Consider the following 27,869-nt stretch of genomic DNA (forward strand, 5'->3'; position numbering starts at 1 on the left):
AGAAAAGCATAAAAAGGAGAATATATAGAGTAAAAGCTATATTAAGCTAAAGGTAATAAAATAAGTGAAATATGTTGTTTCATGGGAGGCCTGACCAAACAATAAAATTTTAAGTCCTGATTTAAAAGAAGTGAGTGTGTCAGCAGTCCTCAGGTGTTCAGGACGTTTGTTCCACAGGTGAGGAGCATAAGAACTGAAAGCTGCTTCAACTTGTTTGCTTCAGACTCCGGGAACATTGAGTAAACTTCTTTCTAAGGACCTCAGAGGTCTGGAGGTTTTATATTCTACAAGTGAATGTCAGATGTATTTAGGACCAGCATCATAAGAGGAAATTCTTTCTGTATATCTACATTTGTTTACAAGTGGGCAATTAATGTAAACTTTGTTTATTTAAGAATATGAGTAAATGAAAATAAGTATTATTGTGGGTAGATTGTATATAATGTATTAACAATGGTTGAAAAATAGCTAATTGAGTTTTCAATGATAGATAGATAGATAGATAGATAGATAGATAGATAGATAGACTACACAGACTAAAACTACACAGAAACCCTATTCCATGTTAGTAATTTCCACACCTATATACTCTCCATCAGCCAGAACAATATAGGAAAAGTTCAACCTTTTAGAAAACAAGCAATATTTTTTATATGAACATAAGTCTGCATAATTGTTAATTCACTCTTTGAAAATCCACATTACTTTTAATTACCATGTAGGAAAATTGGCTTGAACCAAAGACAGACATGTGAACCGATGTAAAATGTGATGTTATTTAATTTCATGAATGCCAACATCGTTATAAAACGTTTTTGCTAGAGACCACTTTAATTCAGAGACTCAGCTCTGGTGTCCGATCACAGACGAAATGGAAAGAATGTCACAACTCGAGATCCTAATATTTTTCAAAACACAGATGTACAAGGAGTACAGCAAAATCCAAAACGTTCACAGATCTGTAGATACAGTGCAAAAAAGAAATCACTGAACCCAGTAAATAGCTGAGTTTGCTCTTACTGGCAGTCGAGTAAATCAAGAAGCATCAAGCATATGAATGTGTGTTCATATCCAACAAAGTCCATCCAACAGTCCTTGAGAATGCGCCTCAACATTAGGCCAGCTTATAACAATAGCTTATTCGCTGAGATATTATTGCTTCTGCTGGTGAGTACAAGCATTAGCCATAAGCCCTGTGTCAAATGTGACCATCTTATACTGCACATGGTAGAGAGAGTAGCAATGCATATGACACAGACAAGTGTATATTGCAAAACAAACCATATTCAGTTTATGTAATAAAGAAATACTGTCTTTTTTGACATTGAACACAATCTGACAAATGTTTTGTTTTTATAAATGGCAAACAACAATAACAGTATCAGTGTGTCTGTAGAAAAGTTCACACAGCTCTCCTAATACCCACATTTATTTAGTGATAATCGGTGCGCCCGCATTAAGACTAGAAGACAAACGCATTGGCTGATATGGAAAATAACAGTCAAAAACAAAACAGAACCGGAATAGAAACATACGGGTGCAGCCTGTTAAGCAAAATATGAAAGTTCAAGTAGGGCCTGGGTTAGCATTAGCTTCATTCTCATAATGCTGGACTGAAATTAGGTTTCACCTTTATGACTTCACCTCTACAATTAGAGAATTAAACAGTAAAAAGTGCTTTGGCAATATTTCAAGTCTTTCATTTTCACCACACATACAGGAGAGAGGAAGACAGCGGCCATGTTAAACTACACTATGTTTAAAAAGTTTTATTTTTATGCATTCATAATGATGACAGGCCCTTTTAACATCTAACATTCGTGTGTAACGTTTCACCAGGCACTAAAACAATACAGACTAGCGTCATTCTATTATTGCTCTGAGCAGCTGACGTGCTTCACAATCAGTCAGCTGAATGTTGGATTTCCCGTCTCACTTACAATTTAATAGTCGTTGCTTCAAAGAAAAAGCTGTCTAATGTTTCATACATTGTCTCTTCATGCATTTGTACACACTGCTTGTGCATCTATAAGAATATGTAAGCTCTCAATGCTATATAGTGAAAAAATTATCTTGTTGGTAACAATATTCAAGACTGGAAAGAAATGCTAAAATTAACTTAATTAGCTTTAAAAGTCTCAATTTGTACTTTTATTAGAAACTACCTTGAAAATATTTGTTCTTTTTTTATTTAATTCTGGTCCATGAGAGATTTCACAGTAGTTTCTATGTTTGAAGTTACTAATTGTGTAATGAACACAATTAATAATATAAAACACTTGAATGACTATTTTTAATCAAACGTGTTAATCAATACTAAATCATTGCTATGCAGTGAAAGGTCTGTATAATAAATGTATATTATTTGGTTTACATAGAATTTCTGCTCGATTCTTACCTGCCAAGATAATAAACACAGGAACTACTCAAGAGACGACGGCCAGGATTATTATGACTTTGCCATGTGGCTGCTAACAAAACTGAAATACCCAAGAAAAGTGAGAAGTCTTTAAAAAATTGCTTGTGCCAAATTGTAGTGATTGATAAAGCTGATAAAATCCCTGTTAAAATGGCCCATCATACAAAACTGGACTGTATCTTCCAAAGTTTTAAGTTGACACAGAACAAGTCCTACTCACTTGACGACAAACTGAAACTGAACTAAAAAAAATACAGATTGTTTTCTGTTGCTCGACTGACCCCAAACTCTTTACAAAAAAAAAAAAAAAAGAAACATTCTGTGACCCCCAAATACCCAAGCTGTAGCGTCGGTATTGTGCTTCTGCATGTGCATGGCCATCTCTTCTCAGGTCAGCATGAAAGGAAACATACAGAGCACAACGGGGCACATATTCATCATCAACAGTCTTTACAGAACGTTCTGTGACAGCGATAACAAAAGCTCTCCAGGGACCCCGGAGGCTTTCTTCTGTTGTGCGCTGGGTTTGCCCTCCCCTCCCCAAACCACCAGTACGTCTATTTGTGGGAGCCTCAACTGGCACAAGGAAGCAATATAAGAAGTCGCCCCGCTGCTTTGCCGAGTCCTCCAGCCACCAGGGGATAGCGAGAAGTGAGAAGCAGATGTTAATCAGCATGTGGGAGCAAGAGGAATGCCCAGGCATCATGGAAGACTGCATTAAATTTAGTCTTTGAGTAAAGCTGAGTCCTAGTCTAAGAGGTCCTGTGAGGAGACACAATATAGCTGAGTTAATAGATCACCATACATTCCAACAGAACTGTGGTGTTTCACACGCTCATACCTGATCTGAGTCTTCATTGTACTGTGCTTTTCCTGTCTCCATGTAGTTGGGATCAATATCATCTACTCCTTCTATTTTGTTAGCTTCAACGTGCTCCCTCATCACAGAGTATCGGTGCACCAGGAACCTGGCAGCAACAAAAAGACAAAATCACTGAGAATCAGACCAGGAATGTGCACTGCATGTGATATTGTGGGAGGTTTAAAAACAAAACTACTGAAAAAACTCACCGTCCTCCGCAGACATACTTCTTAACCAGCCAAACACCCGCAACTGCACTCATCAGGAGGATCGCTATGACAACAAGCACAATGATGACAGCGTTCGGTGAACTGCTTTCAATCTGAAAGGCAAACGGGTGAACACGTGAAGAAATACAGTTTCTATTTACACATCCCGGCCCGTGTGTGTGTGTGTGTGTCAGATCTAGTCACAGCTAAATGCAATAATTTGCAATATCTTTAAACAGATTTTAAAGAACATCATTGACATGCAGCTCTATAGTTTCCTGGCGGAGCGGCTCATGTTCATGCATTCTGTGCTGATGACATTGAAGACAAGACTTTGTCTGATTATTTTGGATCTTTAAGAGGCAGACAGAGGTTTACTGTACATGTCTTCAAAGAATAAACAGGACTGACCAGAGAATTGGGATGAAGAGCATTGCTGGTGCACAATCTCCCCAAGTCGGTCTCCTTCCTTTCTGGCTGAAACCCTCCCTCACATTGGTCTCCTGGGATCTTCCGGTAGCTTTAAAATGGGAAAATAATGCAAAGAAACAAAAAGGACATGACAAAATCAGCACACCGTGACACAATAAAAACAATAGAGCTGCGATCTAGTTAAAGACAATGAATAATTGTTAAGTAGATAGTTGCATGCAGGAGCTACGACCAGCATCAGTAAAATTATCTAAAGTCTTATATTTTGTGTTGTTTATCTTGTGCAAGTGCAAGCATGGTTTAATGTATAATCTCAGGTTATGATACGCATAGACGTTATGACACGTTAGGCTTTCAGTATTTATTTTGGTGAAAAAGAAATTCTTAGCAAAAGTGTCACACATCCTCACCCACTGGTCTGGAGCTGCTCAGCGGTCCCATTCAAACAGAACTCCAGAGGACGCTCCTTCATCTCCTCCTGCCTCACACATTCTGAGCTGTTCTCCAGGCGATGATACCCAAAGTCACTGTGAGACGAAAGCAAATGCACACTTTAGGACAATGTCATATTTTACAAATTGGAAAAAAGCCCAACAACAAATGAGCCTTTTTCATTTTTTTTTTAATGCAAAACTTATTTAGTTACTTAAACAGATCCATCATATATTAGAAACCATATTAAAACATTCACTCAATTTACATGGATCCAAACAACAGCATCAATGTCTCCACAGTCACCATGAAAAAAAAACCATGACAGCTAAACTGAGGGCATGTTCACTCCTGTTGTTTGTTTCTGTTTGGTGCTTGAGTTGCATTTAGTTACCAAAGAAAACCATTGTCCAGGATTTGATTATCATTTCTGTATTCTATAATACCAAACATTTATCATGCTTGTAACAAAGAAGAGATGAGAAAAGCACGTCTAAATGTTGTAAGAGGAAAATCTTATGAGGAAATAAGCACAGCAGCTAATTTAGTAACACATTTCTTGTTAAAAATGAATAAATAAAATGATCAGTCTTTAGTCAGATACCTGACTGGATAACCTGAGAGAACTCTGCTACATGATGGAGCCGTGATAAATATCCCAACAGATCTGTTTGATTTAAAAAGTGTATGTAAACAGTGTTTAGAGCACCCCAAATGCAGAATGGTGACACAAGTTTACCTATTATTTCACACACATACATAAAAATAGAGAGAAGAAAATGAAACACACCAGTGATAATCATGCACTGTACATGGACAGGGCGACAGCTTCTTGGTGAGAGCGAAGTCCCTCCCGTTCCAGCAGACTGAATCTTTTCTCAGACGTAAGAAGTTCTCTTTGAAGCCGAGAACGCAGCCATCGTTTGATCCGCTGGGGTCTGCCGAGTGAGCCAGCCACTGTACGTAGTCCCCTTCATTGCCTGTGCATGCACACATGCGCTGCGCTGAGTACAAGCACGACATTGACCGAGCATCAGCCACGTTTTCCACCAACACTCACAGTCTCTGGTGAGGAGCTTCCTGAAGTCTATGGTGATCACCACCCATTTACTGAAGTCATTCCGGTATCCCCACAGGCTGACGTTCATGGAGCGAGAGCCCGGCTCACTGTCCATGCCGCTGAAGTGAAGCGGGTCACTGGTGAAGTTATACGTATGCCAGCACTGCCCTTCGTCTGTGGAAAACCTGATGGCACAGTGGAGTGGCAAAAGAAACAAGCTGTAGAGCCATACATGAAATATTTCATCATATAAATATATGATCAGAATAAAATCCTCAGTCATTCTGACTTAATCTGGTTGACCGGTGAGTTGGTGTGCTCTACAGCCACCAGCAGGCCTCCAGAGTCCAAGATGGCGTAATGATGGGGTCCCTTGAGGGCCAGGAGCCAGGTGTAGCCCCCATCATCAGACACGTACACATCAGGGGAGAGCGCCGACTCAGCATCACCGATACTCCCTGCAGAGACCGAAAGAGATGGTATGGATGAGTGTGCTTAAAAGAGTGTGTGCGTGTGCGTGTGTGCGCATGTGTGTGTGTGTGTGTGTGTGTGTGTGTGTGTGTGTGTGTGTGTGTGTGTGTGTGTGTGTGTGTGTGTGTGTGTGTTACCATGGGCTAAAATAACTCCCACTGCATTGGACTGCGAGAGAGGCAGCATGGGTACATTCATTCTCATGGTGGTGCTGTAGGAGGCATGTATGTGGAGTCTGCACTGTAGAAACACATTAAAGAAGTCAGTCACACCTTCAAAATCATACTAACAATGATCTTTTTATCCACATGAGAGGTTTGAGCATTTTGTAAAGTCACAGTAAATTTATTCAAGAAAAGAAAAAAATCAATCTCTGCTCTTTATTGAAACAATATCTATATGTTTGTGCGTCTCACTTTGTTGGGCCTGTTGGTGGAGCTGTCGCTGTTACAGTGGCTGTTTTGTGGTCTGCGCAGCGTCTGCCACTTGGCTCCTTGGTCATAGGTGATCACTGTCTCCACTGCACCGTCTGCAACATCACAATGCAGAGACCGTCACGTGCATCCCAGGAAGCGCTTTATCAGCATTTTCACAAGGAGCTGATGATGTACTTTAACATACAGGTTGAAATAAAGTCAACTTCAAAATGTGGGGACCTATTAGATTTTTGAACACTTAATTCAAAGAAACACTGCCACAGTGTAATGAGCACACAACGAGCCTGGAAAGATGAAGGGAAAACTCATGACTTTCATATTTATTACGTTATCACGACACGTCTGAGGTTTAAACAAAGAAGTGACGCCAAAAATAATTCAAAGTTCTCCCATCTGAGGTTGGTTTAGTATGTAAATCATTCCAGTTTTTACAAGCCCTGCTGTGATTTCAGAGTGATTAAATGTTTTCTTATGGTGCACTAAAGTTACAATCACGGCATAAAAAGAACAATGTGAATTTTATGTGTTTTCCATTAAAGAACGGACTCAAATAGGCACATCAGGAAAGGGAACTTATAAAAAAAACTAATGTCACTTTTGCTTCACCAAACTATTTGTAATTAAATGCTCATTATCATAAAATACAACCAGAAAGTTAAGAAAATAGCCTGTAAACATGAGCTGTCCTTTTGAAATTAATAGCTTATACACAAAGCCACATTCCTTTTTTTTTTTTTATTGTTCAGCCCATTTGGGGACTTTTGCACGATTTGAGTTTAGAATCCAAAGCGATTTTTGTGCAAAAATGTTTCTCTTTAAATTGGTGAAAAGTGTTTGGACCCACCCTCTGTGAGAACACTGGTCATGTAGACGCCCCTGAGGGAAGTAATGACTGTGAAGTCGGTGTCGCTTCCTGTGGTCGTGTAAAGGTGGCGCTCCAGAGACTTGGAGAACACGGTTCCTCGGTCATCCGACACGTAGATGGTTCCTACTCCAGAATCTGCTCCACATAACACACACACACACACACACACACACACAGACGCACACACACAGGTCCAGATTCTATATTGTTGCATATAAATAATGTGATTACATTTATATTAACTGTCACTAGGAGCATCATTACATTTGTTCTGACCTCCAGGGTCGTCCACGTGCATGAAGATCATGTCCTGGTTGGCTGACAGGATGGAGTAAAACTGCTCATGGTTGACTATTGGAAGCTGAGCCATGTTCCACACCTCACCTCCGTCCACAGAGACATGGATCATACGCTCGGTGCCCTAACACACAAACACACACGGAAACACACAAGTTAGAACATGATGTGCTGGACATTGACTCGGGGTTGTGCCAACTTTATGAGTTACGACACCCGAATTTCACCCCAAATAAACCCCTTTAAATCCTGTTTCCTTTTGGTGATTGTAACAAAGGTTTTATATGCTCAAGTCAGATTAAATAAGCATATAACAACTTTTTAGTCAATCTAGATTTGGCTCTCCCCTTTACCCCGCTATTAAAAAGATCATATCGATGCAAATCAATCAGAGAATAAATTCAAAGTTACCAGAATATATAAAGCATCACCGGACAAGGACATACTGTTAACGTGTCATGCATTCTTCCCTACTTTTACCATCACTGCGACTACACAAAGCTGTTCCAGTCGAGTGGATCTTGTTCATATTTAAAACATGGCACGTACATTTTGCACATTTTACTCGGCTGAGATCCAATCACACGGGACGCCTAAGTGACTCTTGTAGATCGTATGATTTCTATTGAGTTCCCATTACAATACAAGCATTGACACCTTGTGTTAACATGTGTTTCCACTTAAGACTGCACGTTCATACTGGCGTCATAAGATCATTCCTCACAATTTTGGTGAGAAAAAAAACATTTCTAAAATTTTTCCTTCCCAGAATCCACAGAGATAACAAGTATACAATAAATGTTACTCTGTGTATAAGTGAGCAAAAAGCCTAAAAAGCAGGCATCCGGGCGCGCGCGCACGCGCGCACACACACACACACACACACACACACACACACACACACACACACACACACACACACACACACACACACACACACACACACACACACACACACACACACACACACACACACACACACACACACACACACATACCTTGCCAGTCATGATAGAAGCAAAAACAAATTTCCCTCCCAGTACAAAGGAGTAAACTCTGGTTGCAATGGTCTGGAAACTTTTCCCGTAGTCAACCGTCTTCCTTAACTCCAGCATTCCTTTCTCACCTGACAGGAGAACAGTGAGGGTTTTAGTTGTATAATCAAACATTAGAGATTTGGCAACACACTGGTGTTGGAGTTATATTTACTTACTGCATGAGCCATTGCTGTTTGTCGTAAAGTAGATGCTGTTCTTTGAACCCCTGCATGTGAAGAGAAAGAAACCATGTGGTGAGTGATCAAAGGGAGGGGACAATCTAATCATACTTGCACTTATTAACATCTGAAAGTTTTCCCCAAGCTCAGCTGTAAATCCACTCTTGGAATTTGTAGAAATCACAGATTACGGTAATGTTTTTTGTTTTTTTTTTCAAAGTGCTGCGTGAGCAAGACGCCCCTGGGCTGCTCTCCAAGCGCTCTTTGGTTTCCATTGCTGCCAAAGGGGGCGAAGGTTTTCACACACTGCACAGACTCTGCTGGTTCAAGGACTGCTGGGCTGAATAAGAATGCCATCAGTGACTCATGATTCGCTCTGACAGCAGCCTCGGCGCCCGTGCTCTGCAGTCAATTTAGGTTGAGGCCCAAATGGCAGCTGTGGTCACGCAGAGCTATCACAATCTTCCCACAATGCAGTGCTAACAACCACAGGCTGACACCGCAGCCTCATGTGACCTCTGGTGTTCAAATGGAAACAGAGTCGCGAAAAGCGATCTGAGGTGCGGTGAGAAAGACAGCTGAGAAAACAAGAGACAGAGACACACACACACACACACACGCTTTTCTTTTACCAAGATGCGCATGTAGACCATGAACAAACAAAGATGTTTCACACCCTGTGACTGACAGCGAGTTAATTTCCCACTTAACTTTATACATGCGACTGTCAAACAAATCAATAAAGAAGAAACCCTCTGTCATACTAGACGACACTTTGCCACTGCCAGTAGTTTTTTTTTGGGGTCACTTTTCGATGTTAATTAAAACTATATCAATTCATTAAAAACACCAACCGGCTTCATTCAAGCTGCTACAGGTCTTTGTTTCATTTGTCTGTGACACTGTTATTAATCACTTATTTGAGAGTTCTTTGTTCAGAAACACAGAGCAAAAATCCTGGCTGAAAAAAAACAACCAAATTGCTCAATTTAAACAAAATACAAATAATGTGGTCCAGCTTACCTTCACACACTAGTATTGTTCTTTCAGTTCATAATATTCGGTTAATGTAATCTGTTGTATATTTAATACTAATCCAGAACACGTCGTTAGTGTGTGTAATTATGTTGTAATAAATATATAAATATTAGACAAATGATGTGTGTGTGGAGGGGGAGTCCTCACCATCTGACCAGACAGACGCTGTCATGGATTTTCCTCCAGGTGGCGCCAAAGTCCCCAGACAGCCATAGGTCCAACTGAATAGAAAAAAAACACAAATTATATTTTATTGAACTCTAAGTAATAAAAGATGTCTAACCACTAATGTTGTAGGCCCAGTGCGGGATACAAGGTGCACGGCAGTTAACTTTGTTAAAACTGGAAAAATTCCTGAGGCAGTAAATGCAGCTACCGAGATACTGAGCGTCAGAAGTGTGTCGCAGTCTGCCGGGTTGTACAGCATCTGAATGAGCGGCTCAAACGGCAGGTCAGTCGAAACAAAGTTCCGGCCAAAGTCAAGGGAGCGAAACAGACGGAATCCTCCGATCTCGGACACATCGCCAGTGAGGATCACCTGTAAGACAAACACAGATCAATTAGGTTTTTAGGGTCCTCGAGTATGAGTAGGGGTGGCTTTCTGTGTTGAGTCCCTGTGTGTGTGTGTGTGTGTGTGTGTGTGTGTGTGTGTGTGTGTGTGTGTGTGTGTGTGTGTGTGTGTGTGTGTGTGTGTGTGTGTGTGTGTGTGTGTGTGTGTGTGTGTGTGTGTGTGTGTGTGAGAGAGTTCTCTCCAGGTACTGTGGTTTCCACCCACAGTCTAAAATCAGGTGTATTTAGGTTCATAGTTGAGCTGAAATTCCTTGTCGGTGTGTGTGATTGTCTCTGCTTGTCCTGTGACGTACAGGAAGGATGGAATAAAACTAACAACCAATCCAATATTCTATTTTCATAAATGTTGAAGGCAAAACATCATAATCTGTTGTTTTACACATTTTTTGTACAAGTCCTGCTTTTATGTACTGTAAGTCTCAGAAAATGTAGAAATGTTATATTTTGCATTTTAAAAATGAAACATAAAACATGATTTTTCTGTGATCCCTTCAATATTTCTTAGAAAGTTGACAAAATGAACATTTTACATCACACAGTGTTTTAGGACACACCTGGTATAATGTGCACCAAATGGTACTGAGGCACACTGGAATAAGATCACCTATTTTTAAAACACAAATAATCCTAGCGTTATCTAAAATTTGTCAATATTTCATTGAGCTGATTCTAAAAGGTACTTATACCAATGCATCTCCAAAATTTTTTGTTTTTTTTACACCGTTAATATATGAACTGAAAAGTTTCAAGCACTTTTAGAAATTTCAATGTGAAAATTATGACAATGAAAAATTATTGGAAAACACATCTGATATATTAAAACAGTTCAGATGCAAGTTTATGTGTATTCAATTTAAAACATTATAAAAAATACACTTTAAAATAACTTTTTAGTGCAGATCTTGGTACAGATTTGATATTTTTAAGAGGTTTCATTGAGGTTGGAAATAATTCTGAAATCCTTTCAAAAAACAGACAGGTGAGTAAATAAAGGCCCTTAATGCTGCCACACACAGAGACAAACTGGAAAGAATAATCTTTGTTGACTTCCAGCAGAGTTCCCTAATAATAATATAACTGCATTCTTTACGAATCAAATCTTACTGAACTTAAAGGAATGTGTATCTTAAACGGCTCACCTTCCCTGAGTGATCTGGACTGACAGCGATACCAAACTCAGTTTGGATGAAGGTGTGATTGATCAGACGAGTCACGTCTTCGAACGTCTTCCCGTAGTCTTCACTGACACACAGATATGGTTGCAGTTAGACCACCAGAAGAGTGTAACGGAGAAAACACTCCTCCACTCATTTCGACTCGGTGCACCAGCAGGGGAGCAAGGCAGTTCTCACCTCCTGTAGAGATTGGACTGGCCAAACCGCATCATGAACAGCGGCACCTGAAACGTTGTCAACACCAGCAGCACCTGTGAGGAGACGGGAGTCGGAGTCACGCAAGCCACCCGAACATCACAGCCGTGTTGCTTTCCGTTAAAGAAAAAAAACTCACCCCTGTTCCGTCTCCCACCCAGGCCAGCGACAGTGAACCCATGGTCCGCACTTTGAACGAGAACTGAAACGGGAGAAGAAAAAAAAAAAAAAAACTTAAAAACAAGTTCAGGATTTAGGAAAACTCAGAAAAATGTTCATGATAATGTGAGTCAAATACAACCCTTGTAAGCAGAGACGCAATTATTCTGAGTCCAAACTGAAACGCGGGAGGGATTTTGTGTGCTTTTGTCATTCGGTGGAGACGAAACGGGTCAGCTGATGGCAGAGGACAAATTGTCCATACTGTCCAAAGTAACTCGGCCATTTGGATGCACTCGGCGCGTGTGACCTACATTCCTTTCTAAAACGACAAAGTTGAGCCCGGAGAACAAGATAATTGCTGATGATGTCCTTGCCGAGTACCGCGAGGACACACTCACACATTAATGCGGTCCATGTTTTTCAAGAGAAAAGCATTTCCCCTCCTTCATTCACTTAATTAATGATACACCCTTCAGGCTGACGGGGAACTTTATGTAAAAACATAAATGAAAGAAAAAGAGTGTGACGTAACACCGGGGGGAAAGAGAGGAAAGGGTTAAAGCCAGAATGTTTATTTCACAAGGAGCGAGAACAACATTCCCCTCCACTCATCAAGACGGATGTTTTCAAGTGTTTTTGACCAACTTATTGAGCAACAACCCACATTATTTGGAATCCGAGGAATGGTTTTCTCGCCGTGCCCCCTCCGCCGGTGGGGCAGACATGTTTACAAGGTGAGGGCAGCCCGCGAGCGTCTGCACATGGCTTTATGAAGCCACAAGAGATGGCCAGGTCTGCCATCTGCCTGCTGGAAACTCCTTGTAAACAAGTCCAGTGGAAACTGGCCTGCCTCCGGCCGTCCAAGTGTGTGAACACGACTTTCCGTCTCTCCCGTATTAATCATTTCTTCATCCTCACGCTGGAGCCATCTGCTCGTTCTAATTTTGACCCTTAGGTTCTTCACAACCTCGCCTCCTTTCCTCAGTCGATCTCCTGTCCTCCCAGACAACGGCCCAACCTCCGTGATGTCAGCACAACTGGCCAAAAGAAATCTATGCTATTTATCAGTGTTCGCCCTCTACTGATTACAAAAAAAGAACTCTGTCTTGTGTACAGAGGAAAATATTAATATAAGACATGCTAATTTAAAATGTTCTTTGCAACATACATGAAATAGAAGGTACAGACAACTGTCAGCTTTGGTAAATCTGGATAGGAAACAAATAATTCAAAATTAAATATGTATAAAGAGTCATTGTTGGTTTTGTAAAGCTCTGTATGATGGCCCAGTGTGTGAGATTTAGTGACCTATTGAGTGACCCATTGTCAACGACATCAAATGTCACAAAGTTCCGAGGAATGTGAAATCAAATAAAACGGAGAGCTGTTGTATGTTTACGAGTTTAGAATCAGTTTACATCAACACAGGGAGCAGGTCTTCCCAAAAGGCAAACTGAAATGGCTTTACAGATAAGCAGTACTCGTTTTTGCCAGTTTTGTGGCTACCATAGGTACCATAGGTACTCCTACAGTTAGTTGAAATCCGTTACCCTCACCACTCGATGCCAATAAGCTTACAAATCAGTTCTTTGAGTAAAGTAGCTGTTGATGTGTCGAATGCTAATGTGATAAAAGTCACATTTTCCTTTCACTTTCAAAACCGGTTTGTAAATTTGTCATTTTAGTGTGTGTAAAAGGTACATTAGATGCACAGTGTTGTAAAGATCAACACTCCCCCCTTATATTGAGAAAGTCCTACGATTCAACTCCACTTTGGGGTCTTTTTGTGCCGAGTTTGCATGTTCCCCAACGTGCATGACAGGGTTCTTCCTCCTGTTACTACAGTTTCCTGGGCAATTTCAAAAACATGTGCTGTATGTGTGCGTTTGTCTCAAACTTGTTTCTTTTGATCTAGAACAGCCGATTAGACTGGACATTATGGTGTAAATCCATTAAGAGAAAATCCATTTATCTGAAGCTAAGCAATGAGACAGAAAGGCTCTGTAAAAACCAGTGGGAACAGGAGCTCCTGGAACTTAATCCAAATCTTATTGAACACAGTCAACAGAACCTTTAGTGGTGTGGCACAGGTCAGCAGGTTCGTTGTGTCTCGTCTGACGATCAGCGTCTTGTAAATGTGCATATAACTCATGCATGCGTGTCAAACCCAACCAGTGGCATGTTCTCCACATCTGCTCCCGTGAATTTAGGGGGCCAGACCTCTCGGTGCTCAGCTTCAGACTCTCAGGCATTCAAGGTGCATCAGCACAGTCGACTTTTAATAACGAAGGAGCAGGATGCGTGATTAAACACCGCACATGCGGCGGCACACACGCATACACGCCAAGTGATGTACAGTCAGTGGGCTGGACCGCGGTGGAGTCCTCCCTCAGAGGTCAGACGCCAACACAATGAGCTCCTTATTCGCTCTGCTCAGGGTTTTAACTCTCTGCTTCAGCCATGTTTACACACAGAAAAACTTCAGAGGAGGAGGTCAAACACTCTGATCTAACAGATGAAGCTGTGTGGACCAAACCTCGGCTGCGGGGCAGAGGCCAAACTTAACTCTGGCTTTTACAAGACTCCACTTGATTCCTATTGTATAAGAGCACTGCAAATAAACAGGATAATTAGTCTGCAAAGTGTTTGAAAACAGAGACACGATATACAAGTGTCCATTCTAACATAAAACTAAGCTTTGATTTAATCCCTCACAGCATGAAGTTATTCAATCACAGGATGTCAAAGATTAAGTATCATAAAACATCGTGAGAATAATACTGTGACAAAGAGGAATTTTAAATTCCAGTTTGTAAAAACAAAAATCAAGGTTGTTCATCGTAATTTTCATGAAAATTGGGTTTTATGTGAACATTTTCATAATTTTTGGATTTGCCCAACTGAGATCAAACTAGTTCTAAATGTGGTTATTGACATAAAATAGGACTAAAATATGCATTTATCAGCTGGCATTAGTGAGATTCACACAGCACCTCGGCCACATCGAGACAGGATGTGGTTATGATCAGACTTGCAGTATTAAAAGAATGAATTTCTCTTGTGGGAATGAACTTGTCTGTCACTTAAAAAGTGTTGAGATCAGTAAGTCGGCCTGTAGGAATGGGACTTGGTACCTCAATAAATATATAAAGAAACAGTATTAAAGTGGTGAAGAGTAGTGCATTCACACAGAAGTTACAAAATGAGGTCAGTGATTGTGCACTACGTGTAAATGTACTGCACCATTAAAGAAAAACACCACTTGTCTATTAGATTGTGAAATTTACTTCTGTTTACAATAATTCAGTCTTTAAAGCCAGAAAATAACTTAAAACACAGAACTCAAACCTCCAGTCTGAGGCGGTATCACCAAATCATCACTGAACTACCAAGTGTTTTTCATAAGTTATGGCCATTTCTTTGTTACATAAGGTGATATGGGTACACACTGCGGTGTAGGGGTCAGCACTTTTGCCTGACAGTGAGAATATTACAGGCTTGGAGGGCTTCCATTGTGTAGCGTGTTTGACCTGTGCACCTGTGGGTTTTCTGCAGGTTACTCGCACAGCAGGTCATATTGGTATGTCAGCTCATGCAGACACTCACAATAAGATAGTAAAAAGCTCTTCTGCGCTCGGGCAACATGGCGGCCACAACGTCAGTATTCGGACCCTCGCAACAGGCCTCAATGTGGAAAGTTTTCATGTTCTCCCTGTGCTTCCACTTGATTGTTTGTTTTTACAGCTTCTTCTCACAATGCCAAAAGATAGCTGTAAAGGTATTTGTTTGAGGCTAATCTAATCACTTTGACCTGACCACAGTGTCCCCTGGCCTAAGCCCAAAGTCAGCTGGGATACACTACAGCTCCACATGACTCAGTCTGGATAGAAGCCGTCACGGAAGATGGACTGATAATGACTCAGCATCAAACTAATTCCACATGTCTTAATATTTAGCAGGATAAGTCTGTCACAGTGGATTAATTGTAAAGATGAGCAATTAACGTTAATGTTATCGCTGCTTGTTAATGCACACTGAAGCGTTTAGTTGCTCTGAAAATGAAGAGAAACCACCAATGGGTTTACCTTGTGGGTTTTGTAAAGAAAACACGGATCAGATGTGTGGGATTTATTCTTCCAATTAGCCACAAGCAGAAAAGGCCGTGGCGAATATAGAGGCAGAAAAAGTACTAACAATTGGTACCCTACAGGCGCAGCATTGCATATATTGTATTCAATTTCAAGTAACTGTACTGTTTTTAGTTCAAAGAACCTCATAAAAATGACATAATATTGCTTAATTTTAAACTGCACAGTTGCATCATCAACGGCAGGCAACTGACTTGTTTTTACATGTACAATAACTATAGGGCAGCACTGTGTTGTAGTGGATAGTTCTTTCTCCTCACGGCATTATTGTCCATGGTTTGAGTCCACACTGGGGCTTTTCTGTGTGGCGTTTGCATGTATGTATGAGTTTTCGCCAACAGCGAAGGGGTGATTTTGAATTTCACATCATTGTGGACGAGAATGTGAATGAGTGATATGAACCATCGGCCTGTCCCCGGTTTTCACCTGTCTTTACCCAAAGTCATCAAATCCATTCATCAGGATGGATAAATGGAAACATTTCTACAGTTACAGCTCATTTCGCAGACACACAATAAGGCATATAAACATGACGCAACGGACAACAAAAGTAGGCATACAGAAGGAATTTGACCCGCTTAAAATAATAAACCTATTGACTACAAAAATGCTAATTAAAAAGTTTGATTGTTAATTCAAATTGTGTTCCTAGACAGTAGCAACTGAGATTTCCAAAAGTAAATTACTCAGATTTAAATTGTAGTATGATTAAAACACCATCCCTGATAAGAAATACTCCAGTATCCAGAACTACGACTTAATAACAGAGAAATTAGTATTCTAATGTGTTACTTTCACTCCCGGTAAAATGTCTTTGTGTTAAAATTTGCAGTTTAACCTCAAATGTGGAAGAGAACATGAGAATAGTGATGAAAACGCTGCTTTTTAAACAGATGAGTAAAACATGCGACACACACTTAGGAAGATCTATTGTACTTTGAGATGATCACACTGTAGTAAATCAGCTCGTTTGAGTATAAAGCAGAGAGATACTTTATTAATCCCAGAGGGCAATTCTTTAAATAGGATGCTCATCATTATTTTCAGCTGTTCGATGATCTACAATGACGAACAGAAAAGCAAACAAAAGAGGAATCACAAGAGGACTGATTGTTTTACTATTTTCCTAACTTTAACAAATCCCAACAGATTGACCCTATGTTGGTTTTTTTTTTTTAAATCTGATATCGGACTGAAATTCCCGTATAAATTAGTCTGCGATTCCACAAGTGTCTCTTTTTATTTTCACTAGTTTGTTGATCTCTCAGCATGCCTCCTCCTGTGTATCAACAAACCCATACTTTCCCTCCTCCTTTCCCCTCTCGCACCATGTGGTACATCCACTCTGATGCAGTTTCTCGGCGCTCCAACAGCTGGCGGCGACCCAGCTACGCTTCGTCCTGAAAACAGAACATGTTTTTTCTCTACGTTGTTTTTGGCCGGAGGGGGACAGAGGACGGGATGGGGTCTGAAGGGGAAAAAAGAAAAAGAAATACCAAGCTAGTTTGTAAACTCGACAGAGTCTCCTCGATGAATGCACGCAAACATGCAAAAGAGGGAAAAATGAAGCAACGCCCGGGCTGGCTGACAAAACGCATCCTGTGTAGTCTGACAGGACTTAAAATAGCACACACACACACACACACACAAAAAAAATAAAAAATCAGCGCTCCAAGGAGGTTCCACTTAGTCTGATATGTTAATTCACACGGTTGCAGGAGAAAATAAAGAGCCTGAACCCAAATGTTTTTTCTCCGCCTTGTCTGATCCTGCCCCGCAGGTCTGATAACAGAGGGCTCAGACATCAGTGAACTCCTCCAGCAATCAGATCAAGGTCAGCAGGAAAAAAACGTGGGGAATGTTTGTGAGGGAGAAAAGCCCAGAGGACAAGGGAGGCGTCTGCTCTCTGAGGGCACGCCAAATCGCTTTCATAGACAAAAGCTGGCCCAGGTGTTTGAGCCACAGAGGTGATGTAACGTCCGCTTTACCCACCTCACACAGACACACACACACATGTAAGAAAACTGTCCTGTGGAGCTGTGCAGCTTTGGACCAGGCTGTTGTTCTTGAACATTCCCGTGGAGATCAGGGTTGTTCTTGTTGTGCTTCCTATTACAACATGTTCAGCACAGAAGGAACAGAAAGTGTTTGGTCTATTTAGGGACGAAGTTTGGAGTGTTTGAAGGTTTCACGACGACGAATAAGAGGACAGTAAAGGGAGCAACAGGATAGAAAGAAAGCAGACACAAAGGGAATTTCAAACCACACTGGCCGTCACTGTGCTGCTAATTTATCCTGATCAACTGCCATGAAACACAGAAGAGAAACTCTAGATACTGCTACTAAAAATACAGTCACATAAAAGCTGTGCGCTCGCAGACTGGAAGCACACTGTGGTTACATTCTGTGTTCATCATGCATCATTAGTGCACCAAGAGTCAGCAGGCAGTCTGGTCCCGACCTGGACAAATGACCTACATTAATCCACGTCAATGAAAACCAGCGAGAGCTGAGAAATGCAGACACTGGCAGAAAGTCTGTTAACAGTATCAGACAAGAAGATATGATTTTCTACTCTACATGCTGTTGGTCATGTTTTTCTGAACTGGGCTAGTTTTGCATTGCTTGGATGAGAGAGTAAACGTATAGTCCATAAACTGCTATTTCAACTTTGTCTACTGAGGAAAACACTTTTGTAAGAGAAGCTGGCAGAACACAACGTTGACATCGAGAGTTGATGGCAGCAGCGTTAATCCTCGATACGTTATCGCTAGGGAAATAGCATCAGCATAGAATCCATACTTTGAGGAAGAGTTTGTGGAAACATGCATGCTGAAGGCGGCAGCCAATGTGCAGCCAGAGTTTTCCCACATTTCCCACAAATACTCCCACAGAAAGAGACAGACAGTTCCTGACACTCACATTTACGTCTACAAGGTCACCAGATTACCTAAAAGCTTTTCGGACTGTGGGAAGAAAGCACCATGAGAAAACCCACGCACACACCAAGGAAGATATGTAAACGTCACACAGAAAAGCCCACAACCCCACCTGAGCTGGGGAGACTCGGTTCTGTGGGGCCAGAGTGCGAACCACTACACCACTATGACCCTGGTCCGACTCTGCAGAGAGCCAGCTGGGCTCTACGCGACCCTAGAAATTAAACGAATAATTGAACAGTTGCAGAATATTTTTTGTGTCGCCTGATCCAGTGGGTTCCAATACATTTCATAACAATCGATAATGGTTCCATGTCACGATATCATAATAGTACCGAACGTGCAGAATCTTTCTATCTATCCGTTTTTGTGCTTCCAGGTGAAAACTGAAAGAACCGAGTGGTTAAATATGATGAGAAACTTTTCCTAAACAACACAGTGAGACCAACACCTCTGTCCATGTGAATAGAGACTCATCAAAAGGATGTTAAGAAGCTATAGTAATAACTTAAGAGTTGCACACTATACATAAAAAGTTAACAAATACGTCAATTTAAAACCATCTAACTAGCACTAGAAGAGTTATGTCTGTTTTTATAATATCTATGGATCCCATCAGCAATCCAACATATTATCTTTTGATGTGGAGAAACACCAGAAAGTCCAGCATCCAAGCAAACATTACCGTGGGAGGAAACATGTGAGGCGTGAGAATTGAGGTGGTTGGTGGGACACAACGTGGTTCACGTTCTATGAGGATGGGGTGGTCTTATGCTCCCCTATTGTAAAAACCCTGATCAAGAAACTAACATTTTTACAATACATTAACAGGCGAATAAAGAAAGTGACCACAAATTTCAGAACAGTGGATGAAAATGGTTGCTGGCGTAGACAAGGTCCTTTTGAAAGCTTTACAACATATCAAAAGACAGACTACTAAACAAGAATTATATAAACTGTAAAAAGAACTTTACAATAACTTGTTTAATTGGCCTCATGAAGCAAGCGCTGGCTTCATAACAGTATTTTATCTGCTGTTAAATATCCGCTATTATCTAATCCATCAAGCCACGTCAGTCTCTTACCTTTTATCTTTTGAAACGATCTTTAGGTTTTGTGTGACTTTTCAGATGTGAGATGCTTTGGATGAATGCATCAACTGAGTGGATAGTTGATGCAGCAGGAAATAAAAGAATCCCATTGATTTTGTGTTTATATCAGATTTCAATGTAATTATCACTGTCTAAAACTGTACTGATCATAATTGCACAACTGTACAAAATGAAAGTCATTTAAAGGAAAGATAGTCCCCTCTGGGAAGCACCAGTCATCACATGTTTGACACTTGGGCATCTTTGAGTGGAGCTGAGGATGAAAACATTTGGAAGATTAACTTCCTGTGGACAGAATTATAAGCACAGTTCCCCTTTTTAAACGTAGTTTAAACAGCAGCGTTACCATCTGTAAATAAAAAACACATATCATTCATGTGAAGAGGATCGTGTCAATAACTTTGCTGAGGTGGAAGTAATGAAATACAAATATTCATAATTGTATAAGTAGAGGATTAGTCTTCAGAGTAGACATTCAACACCTAATTTTAATTTAATCTTTTAATGGAGTTTTGTCATGTTTGTTTTACTTTGCATACAATTGGGAATTAAAAATTAAAACACACACATATAACTTAAATGAATTTACCTAATTGAAAACAATACCAAAATGTCCGAGATAGATAGATAGATAGATAGATAGATAGATAGATAGATAGATAGATAGATAGATAGATAGATAGATAGATAGATAGATAGATAGATAGATAGATAGATAGATAGATAGATAGATGTAAATTCACTTAAGTAGAATTTACATGATAAAGTCTGAACTTTATTCCTTTAATGAGAAGGTTCCTGCTTTACCCACATTTTCTTTGCTAAATGAGCAGCCATAATGTTATCTTTATCCACCCAGAAAGGAGCTTCACAAGTTCCATACAAGTAAATTCTAATTATTGCCATTTACCATGTAATTAAATACTGTGAATAAAGTTTTGGATTAGTTGTTTTGGATCACTTGGTATTTTTTATTAGAGTGGTTTTGTTTGTTCGTTGGCGTCAATGATAGGAGAACATTCACTTTGAGTCCAATATCAGTAATGTAACGGTAGTGGTACTCGAGTACAAAGCTTCAGTCCCACCTCTGCATGTTTGAAGGTGGGTTTCCACTTTATGGAGGCTCGTGCACGAGTTTCCAGATAACTAAGCCCTAATCGGATCAAACGGGGAGTTCGCAGTGGAGTTGATCCCGCTCTCCGCGGGGCTGCAGCCACTTACCGTGTTGGTGCTGTTCGACAGGGTTGACTCCACTCCAGAGAAGTCTGTGCATGTCTGTTCATTCAGTCCAGCGCTGCGCCTCCGCGGCTCCGTCCGCTCCGAAACGCGTCGCTCCCCATCACCCACGAACTGCTTCTCCACGCGCTGCTCGTGTCCGCCGAGCGCGCACGAAAACAGCCCGAGAACCACGACACAACTCACGGGGATCATGGTTGCATGGAGTCCGACCAACTTTGGGCTCGCAGAGAAACTCCACTGTCCCGCAAGGCCGCTCCACATGCCCTCCTCATCACAGAAAGCATCTTCAACAACGGCCCATCAACCGCGGCCGCTGATTGGTCGCGACCAGAATAACCCGCGCTCTGATTGGACAGAGGGAGACTTCTTCCCCTGGTGCGCAGCCTCGTCATCTGGTGTTAAAACGCCCCCTGGTGGAAAGAGCGCACACTGCGCGGCAGACAGCCCGATAATGTGGGATTTATTCTGTGAATGGGTTCAGGGATTCCCAGAAACTCTCCGAAACCAGAACAAACCCTCCACAGGACCGACCTCATTTTCTTTCTTTTCCTGGACGACACGGTTAGTTAAGACACAAGAGAATTGGATTCTTAACTCTAAGAATAAACAATGCTGTCAATCAGATGTAAGGTTTTTTTTTGTTTTTTTTTACTTCATTGTGGACTCTGGAGGGGGAAAAAAAAAAAAAAAAAAAAACTTTTGAGGTGTTCCTGCTTTCTATATTCAAAACCCAGAAACACAATCTATAAAAACTCTAAAATGTCAGTTTTCTATTGTGTATTTAAAATTTCAGCATGAGGTAGAACCACGATAAAGTATGAAATTAAAACTTTTAACTGATGATATAATGATGTAAAATGTCCCACGCATTATTCTTTAGATGGAGATATAGATGTAAAATGAGATTACAATTGTTAGGACAAAAACAAAGCAAAAGCAGAAATGTTTGAAGAGTCGGTTGAACTGAAACATCTTAATTATATATCTAAATGTTTATACACAATGCCAATGAACTGTGTTCAACAAAACTTTGATTTATGGATTCATACATTTAGAACGCGTTTTTTATCCAAGTAATAACGCATACATAAATTTCCATATAAATAATTTCCCTCTGGGATTAAAGTTTTTCTGTTCTATTTCAAGTACCCAAGGGATTTGTTGTACTTTTTTTATTTTATTAATTTGAAACTTTTAGGCTCATCTGCTCACCTTTCCACCAGTGCCACCCACATTGACATTTCATTTCTTGTTGTACATATAGGAAAACCCTCTTCAAATTCATCACTTAAAAATGTGTCCTCTGTTTTGTTTTAAATAAATAAATGTTAACATTTTCATGAAATAACCAAATTGACTCAATTAAACACAACATATAATGAAGTCATGGCTCATAATAGGAAACACTGGAGAATTTCTGCTCTGAGGTGATGTTGGACATTATTTCAAGACGAGACGGCACTTTCTGAAACTAGAATATATGTTGTGTTGTATTGTTGGAGGGGAACTTAATATACCATTGTTTTAAAGTCTCACACAAAAAGGGAACGAACTCAATAGACTTTGTGAATACAACAGTTTTAATTGTATTACTGACTCGTAACAAAAAAAAAATACCCCCCTCCCCTCCCCAGCCCTACTTTTCTTCTTGACACTCAGTTCTGAGTCCTGGTCAGACCGGGTGTACAGAGACGGACAGACACCGTGAGACAAGAAATGAATTAGCACACTGCAAACAGAAACCCTCTATACAAACCAAAAGATCCTGAATGCAGCAAAGAAAATGTGCTGCTGGAAAGTTGTAGTTGTGGTCGTGACATTCGGCCTAAGTACACCTTCACATCTTCTGCCCAGAACTCAAACCCAGACCAAGTCTCTTCTGCTCTAGATGTCCTTGATGACGTCCTCCAGCTCCTCTTTGGAATACATGTGGAAGGTCTTCCCCGGCTCTACCGTCGCCAGCTACACAAGAGACACAAAACGACAAAATCGGTGTGAAAACCGAACATTTAAACTCCGTAGAGCCGCGTGAACTAAAAGCTTCTCTAAACACTGAAATCTAAGACACCGATCTGGTCTGAAAGGCCGTCTTCGTCACATCAAACCTTCAAAGACCTGCGGACAGATTAAAGTCAGTTAATGGACGAGGAACGAACCTCGATGTTGGTGGCGTTGAGCTTCTCCTCCATCACCTGCTTCAGGATGGTGAGAGACGACTTGATGGCGTCCTTTAATGTCATGGACTGTCAAGTTACCGAATGGAGAGACAAAGACAGACAAAAGACGACTCTTTAATCTCACATCTCAGTCAATTCCTCCATTTTCACTTCAGTCAAGCAAAGTTTCCTCTTTTGTCAAACGCACGAGATGCTTTTATGACTCGCAAATAAACGACAAAATAAATCAGAGTCTTTGTAAACTTTTCAGTCAAACCCACTAAAACACACCTTGCGCTTTAACAGAACTGCAATAAATCTTTTTCATACATTCATAATTATCTTTCTACATCAATTTATTTGGTGTTCACAATGTTATCTGACGTGCAGAATCCTTCGGCTTCTTACAAAGCAAGACAGAATTAGTGATAATAATCACTAGTTGTAGCCACATGCTGATCAAATCGCTATAACGTGCTTCAACATGGAAGACCAGATATGACCAGACCCCAGACCCCCCCCCCCAAACAAAGCCACTTGGGTTCTGGACTAAGTAAAGACTGAGTTTACGTTTGTGTTTTCTGGTTTCGCAAATTGAAGATTTGGCCTAGAAAACTACTAGAGCTTTTATGGCATCAGAGCTGATTTAACTTGAAGAGACTCCCCTCATCTGTCCTAACAGTTCTGAGAACAGCTGAGTCAGCCTTTTTCCCCTGCTGACTCGGGCTGTGTGTCACCTGGCACGCTGTCAGTTTGCATGCTTTGGTTGTGCTTTTAAAGATCCAACGGAGAGTGACATAAGACGGGGAAAAAGTCACAATTATAAACAGAGCAGTCATCATCAAACTCCTCTAATGTCCAAAGAAAAACACTAACACTTGTTTCTTTTTCACATATTTGAATTATAGCATACTTGTTTTTCAACCATACATTTCTAATCTAAAGTAATACACATGAGAAACTACATCTTGTAATTCTTAACAGTTTAACCCAGTAACATCTGATGCAACTTTTACACGTCGCTTAAATAGCCATTTTTGTTTCTTCTGTTAAGAGACATGTCTGGCATGAATTCCCCTTTTATCACGTGCATTTCTACAGCCTATCGTGCATTTCTTTAATGGTGGCTTTTGAATGAATATCATGTTAATGTATTTGAGTTCAAGTTGTCTCTAAAGAAAACTGCAGGGGTGTATCTGTTGGTCTTTACAGGCAACGCACAGCCTATATTTTTAAACTTCTGCTTAAAAGTGATCTAGACCTTTTTTCTCATTTTGTGGAAACTCTCCTTTCATTTTTTTTTTTTTGTATAGTTATTGTACATGGTATCAAGTGGCAGAGCGATATGTTCTGTATAATGGCAAAATGATGCTACATTTCTTTTGGGATTTGGTCAATTCATTTAGTCAGTGTTGAGATTGTGTCGTCCAGTTCAATGATTAGTGGACTGTCTTATGCTGCTTGTGGCAGATCTCTCCATCTGATCCTTCAAATAAGATAAATGGATTGAAATTTGAAGTAAAAAAAAAAACTACTAATGAAGAGCGAGTTATATACGTGGATCTTTGAGCGTTGATGTGTGGAAACGGTACCTTGTGGTAGACCTCTTGCAAAGAGCTCTGAGCGCCCTCAGACGCAGAGCCGATGGCCCGGGCGTCACACTGCACAAATGTTCCTGACGGGTCCATGTGGTAGCTGCATCAAACAAAAATAAAGTGTCAATGTGAACAAAGCTACCAAGAAAATCTACATTGAAAAAAAAAAAAAAAGTCTTATGCTAATGTTTACATACAGTTGTGGCCCTTTCTCATCAACTCCCCCAAAAAGCAGCGCGACGCCAAAGGGTCGACTCTGAGTGAAGAAACAGGATAAGAATGAAGCAAAGATATGAGCAGTTCTGTGCGTCTAAATCACAGAATACAGAAAAGTGACTCTACTGACCATGGCGCCAGGGTCTGCGTCCTCCTCCCCAAACTGCAGCGCCAGGTTAGACACAGCCTGAGTCACACTCTCCACCGTCATCGTCTCATTGTATGTGAACCAGTGGTTCTGAAATTAAAATTACATACGTTTATGGCACAAGAAAAAAAGCCCACAAATTATATACGGTATATTCAGCTGCTCAGATTCCAAACCTGTGTCTCCACTCTCGCTTTGTCAATAAGGGTCTTGGCATCAGCTATCAAGCCACTCATGGCGCAACCTTTGAGGTGAAAAGAAAAAAGAAAAAAGATCAGAATATATTAATCACACGCAGCAGCCTGAAGCCATAATCAACTGACCAATTACAATAAAAGCCTTCAACCTTTTGGTTGAAGGTCGATCCAAAAACAACATCTCGCATAAATGTGACAAAGACATCAGCTTTCAGAAAACACAAGGAGACTAAAATATTTGATTTATGTTCAATAGATGTTGATGAACTGCTCTCATTAATTCAAGTTGTTGACAACATATACAAAACTGGATCAAAGAAAATAGTATTGGGTTTTAAGACACACAGCAAAGTAGTGCAGAGAGCAGACAGAGGACGTTACACGCAATCATCCGTACACCTCAGTGTGCTCGTCAACAATTTAATTTGATTTGTTTTCTCGGACTGTCTGACTGTTTGGTAGAAAGTTGTTGGAGATTTCCTTTAAATAACTTTGGATTATAACAGTATTGGCCTTAGAAGAAAAAAAACAAGTTGTTGACTGTTAATCCATATATACTTGCTCCATCTAATCCTGAGTGGCAATGAGAGAAAGAATTCTCAGTCGCCAATTCAGATACTTTATTGATCCTTTTGGGGAAAGTTTTATTTATTTAACCCACTGAATTCATTTTGAACCTTAATAACACTGTGATGGTTCCCAGGGACACGCAAACTTCACAGAGAAAAGCACTACAGATGAATCAATATGTTGTCATAATATTGGGATGCTAACTATTGCACTGCTGCTGAGAAACTAATTGTAAATCAAATCCTATTTTGAGCACATTACTATATCACATGTCATGCATCAGGAATTTGTATTAAATTGTTGGTTTAGACAAAAGTTGATTGCAGTATTCCACTGATTGTAATTTCAGATTTTAGTTTACACTTTACATTAGATTCAAATAAAAAAAATAGATTACAAAAACAATTTGACATACTTAAAAATGATTGAGTTATTCATCTTGCCTAAGAGTTATCAGATCTGTAATTACAAAAGCAAAAAGTAGTGGTGTATAGTAAGCTGCTCCAGTTTTGGTCTTTTGAAAAGTGTTAGTTTCTCCTCAAGAGCTGACTCTCTGTTCATAATTAAAACTCACCGATGTGACTGTCGATCTCCACAATTTTCTCAATGCTGTTGGGCTCCATCAGTGGAGAGGTGATCCTCTTCTCCACAGCCAGACACACCCCCTCTGATGTCTGGATGCCAATAGCAGTGGAGCCCAACTATTGAAGTACAGCCAAATAAAAGACATTAGCTTATGTGTATACCAATATATGAAGACTAATATGCAATGTCTCACAGAAATCGGATTTAGGGTTTGAGAAGTGCTTACTTTAATTGCTTCAATGGCATATTCCACCTGGAACAACCTTCCTTCAGGAGAGAATGTGTTCACACCCCTGAAAAAGCGACGCAGAGATGAAAATTAAAACATGTCCATATATATTTTCTCAATTAAGCGGTCGCAATAATGAAGAAACAATAATTCTAAAATATGTCTAACGCAAATGCTCGCTTAGGAATTAATTTTAATAAAACAGCGAAAGTGAAAGCAAAATAGCATTTTACCTTTGACTTAGCAGGGAGCTAACCAGCATAACAACAAAGTTACAGTTACAGCAGAATAAAAATACTAGCTTCGGATTTTCAGTCTCTATTTCATTATTATTATGAGAACATTAGATTTGGGTGCCGATAACTTCCCAGCAGTGAACTTTGTGTGGTTTGTTGAATCGCCGTAATAAAAGCTCAATAAATGACAAAGCAGTTTGTACCGACCTGTCATACTCCGATCTGGTCAAAAACATCTTTTAAGTTTGGCGCAGTACCTGGAAGGAAAGAACGGTTGTTGTTATTAGATCACTGCACAATCAAACAACTAATCACTGTTGTAAAGTTGAATAAATAAGTTAAAGTTTGTCGCGGCGGCTGATTAGCTAACTCGCTAGCTGCGACAGCGAGTGAGCGTGCTAGCTAACAGGTACAGCGAGATTCTCACAAAAAACTGCGCGTGAAACACCCGCACGCAGCAAACATCCACACGACGTCAACTAAGCAATGCCTTAAAGAGTTGATATGAATAAATTGGCGGTATTTCTCCGCATAACTACACTTGTAGGAGTCATATACCTTCCGCCAGAAACCTTGAATGAGTTCGCTTGTTTCAGGGGAAGCCACTGGGGTGTCACATCCGAGCGCGCCGGCGAGCAACAAATCCGTTAGCAAGGTTC

The 27,869-nt window shown here is 40.4% G+C and overlaps 2 protein-coding genes across 3 annotated transcripts; both read right to left on the reverse strand.

Moving 5' to 3' along the window:
* Positions 1 to 769: 769 nt before the first annotated feature.
* LOC308108851 (sortilin-like) lies at positions 770 to 22,873 on the reverse strand. 2 transcript variants are annotated; one of them, XM_080462127.1, is made up of 20 exons: positions 21,261 to 22,873; positions 11,818 to 11,880; positions 11,661 to 11,734; positions 11,448 to 11,550; positions 10,115 to 10,276; positions 9,886 to 9,959; positions 8,698 to 8,747; positions 8,483 to 8,610; positions 7,464 to 7,608; positions 7,167 to 7,322; positions 6,302 to 6,414; positions 6,023 to 6,125; positions 5,704 to 5,872; positions 5,415 to 5,599; positions 5,145 to 5,334; positions 4,333 to 4,449; positions 3,902 to 4,010; positions 3,491 to 3,603; positions 3,261 to 3,387; positions 770 to 3,181 (listed from the first exon to the last, which is right to left on the reverse strand). In XM_080462127.1, the coding sequence occupies exons 1-20, from the start codon at positions 21,537 to 21,539 to the stop codon at positions 3,167 to 3,169; spliced, it is 2,475 nt and encodes an 824-aa protein (XP_080318253.1). In that variant the 5' UTR covers positions 21,540 to 22,873; the 3' UTR covers positions 770 to 3,166. The 2 variants fall into 2 exon arrangements, with proteins under 2 accessions (XP_080318253.1, XP_080318252.1); XM_080462126.1 differs by having other exon boundaries at positions 7,452 to 7,608.
* On the reverse strand, positions 21,468 to 27,862 carry psma5 (proteasome 20S subunit alpha 5). The gene is made up of 10 exons (XM_080462132.1): positions 27,769 to 27,862; positions 27,418 to 27,467; positions 26,972 to 27,038; positions 26,735 to 26,861; positions 25,570 to 25,637; positions 25,376 to 25,483; positions 25,227 to 25,285; positions 25,027 to 25,129; positions 23,435 to 23,521; positions 21,468 to 23,240 (listed from the first exon to the last, which is right to left on the reverse strand). The coding sequence occupies exons 2-10, from the start codon at positions 27,444 to 27,446 to the stop codon at positions 23,163 to 23,165; spliced, it is 726 nt and encodes a 241-aa protein (XP_080318258.1). The 5' UTR covers positions 27,447 to 27,467; positions 27,769 to 27,862; the 3' UTR covers positions 21,468 to 23,162.
* Between the last annotated feature and the right edge of the window lie 7 nt (positions 27,863 to 27,869).

The sequence above is a fragment of the Lipophrys pholis genome (genome assembly GCF_963383615.2).
Source record: "Lipophrys pholis genome assembly, chromosome: 4".
Classification (NCBI taxonomy): Eukaryota; Metazoa; Chordata; class Actinopteri; order Blenniiformes; family Blenniidae; genus Lipophrys; species Lipophrys pholis.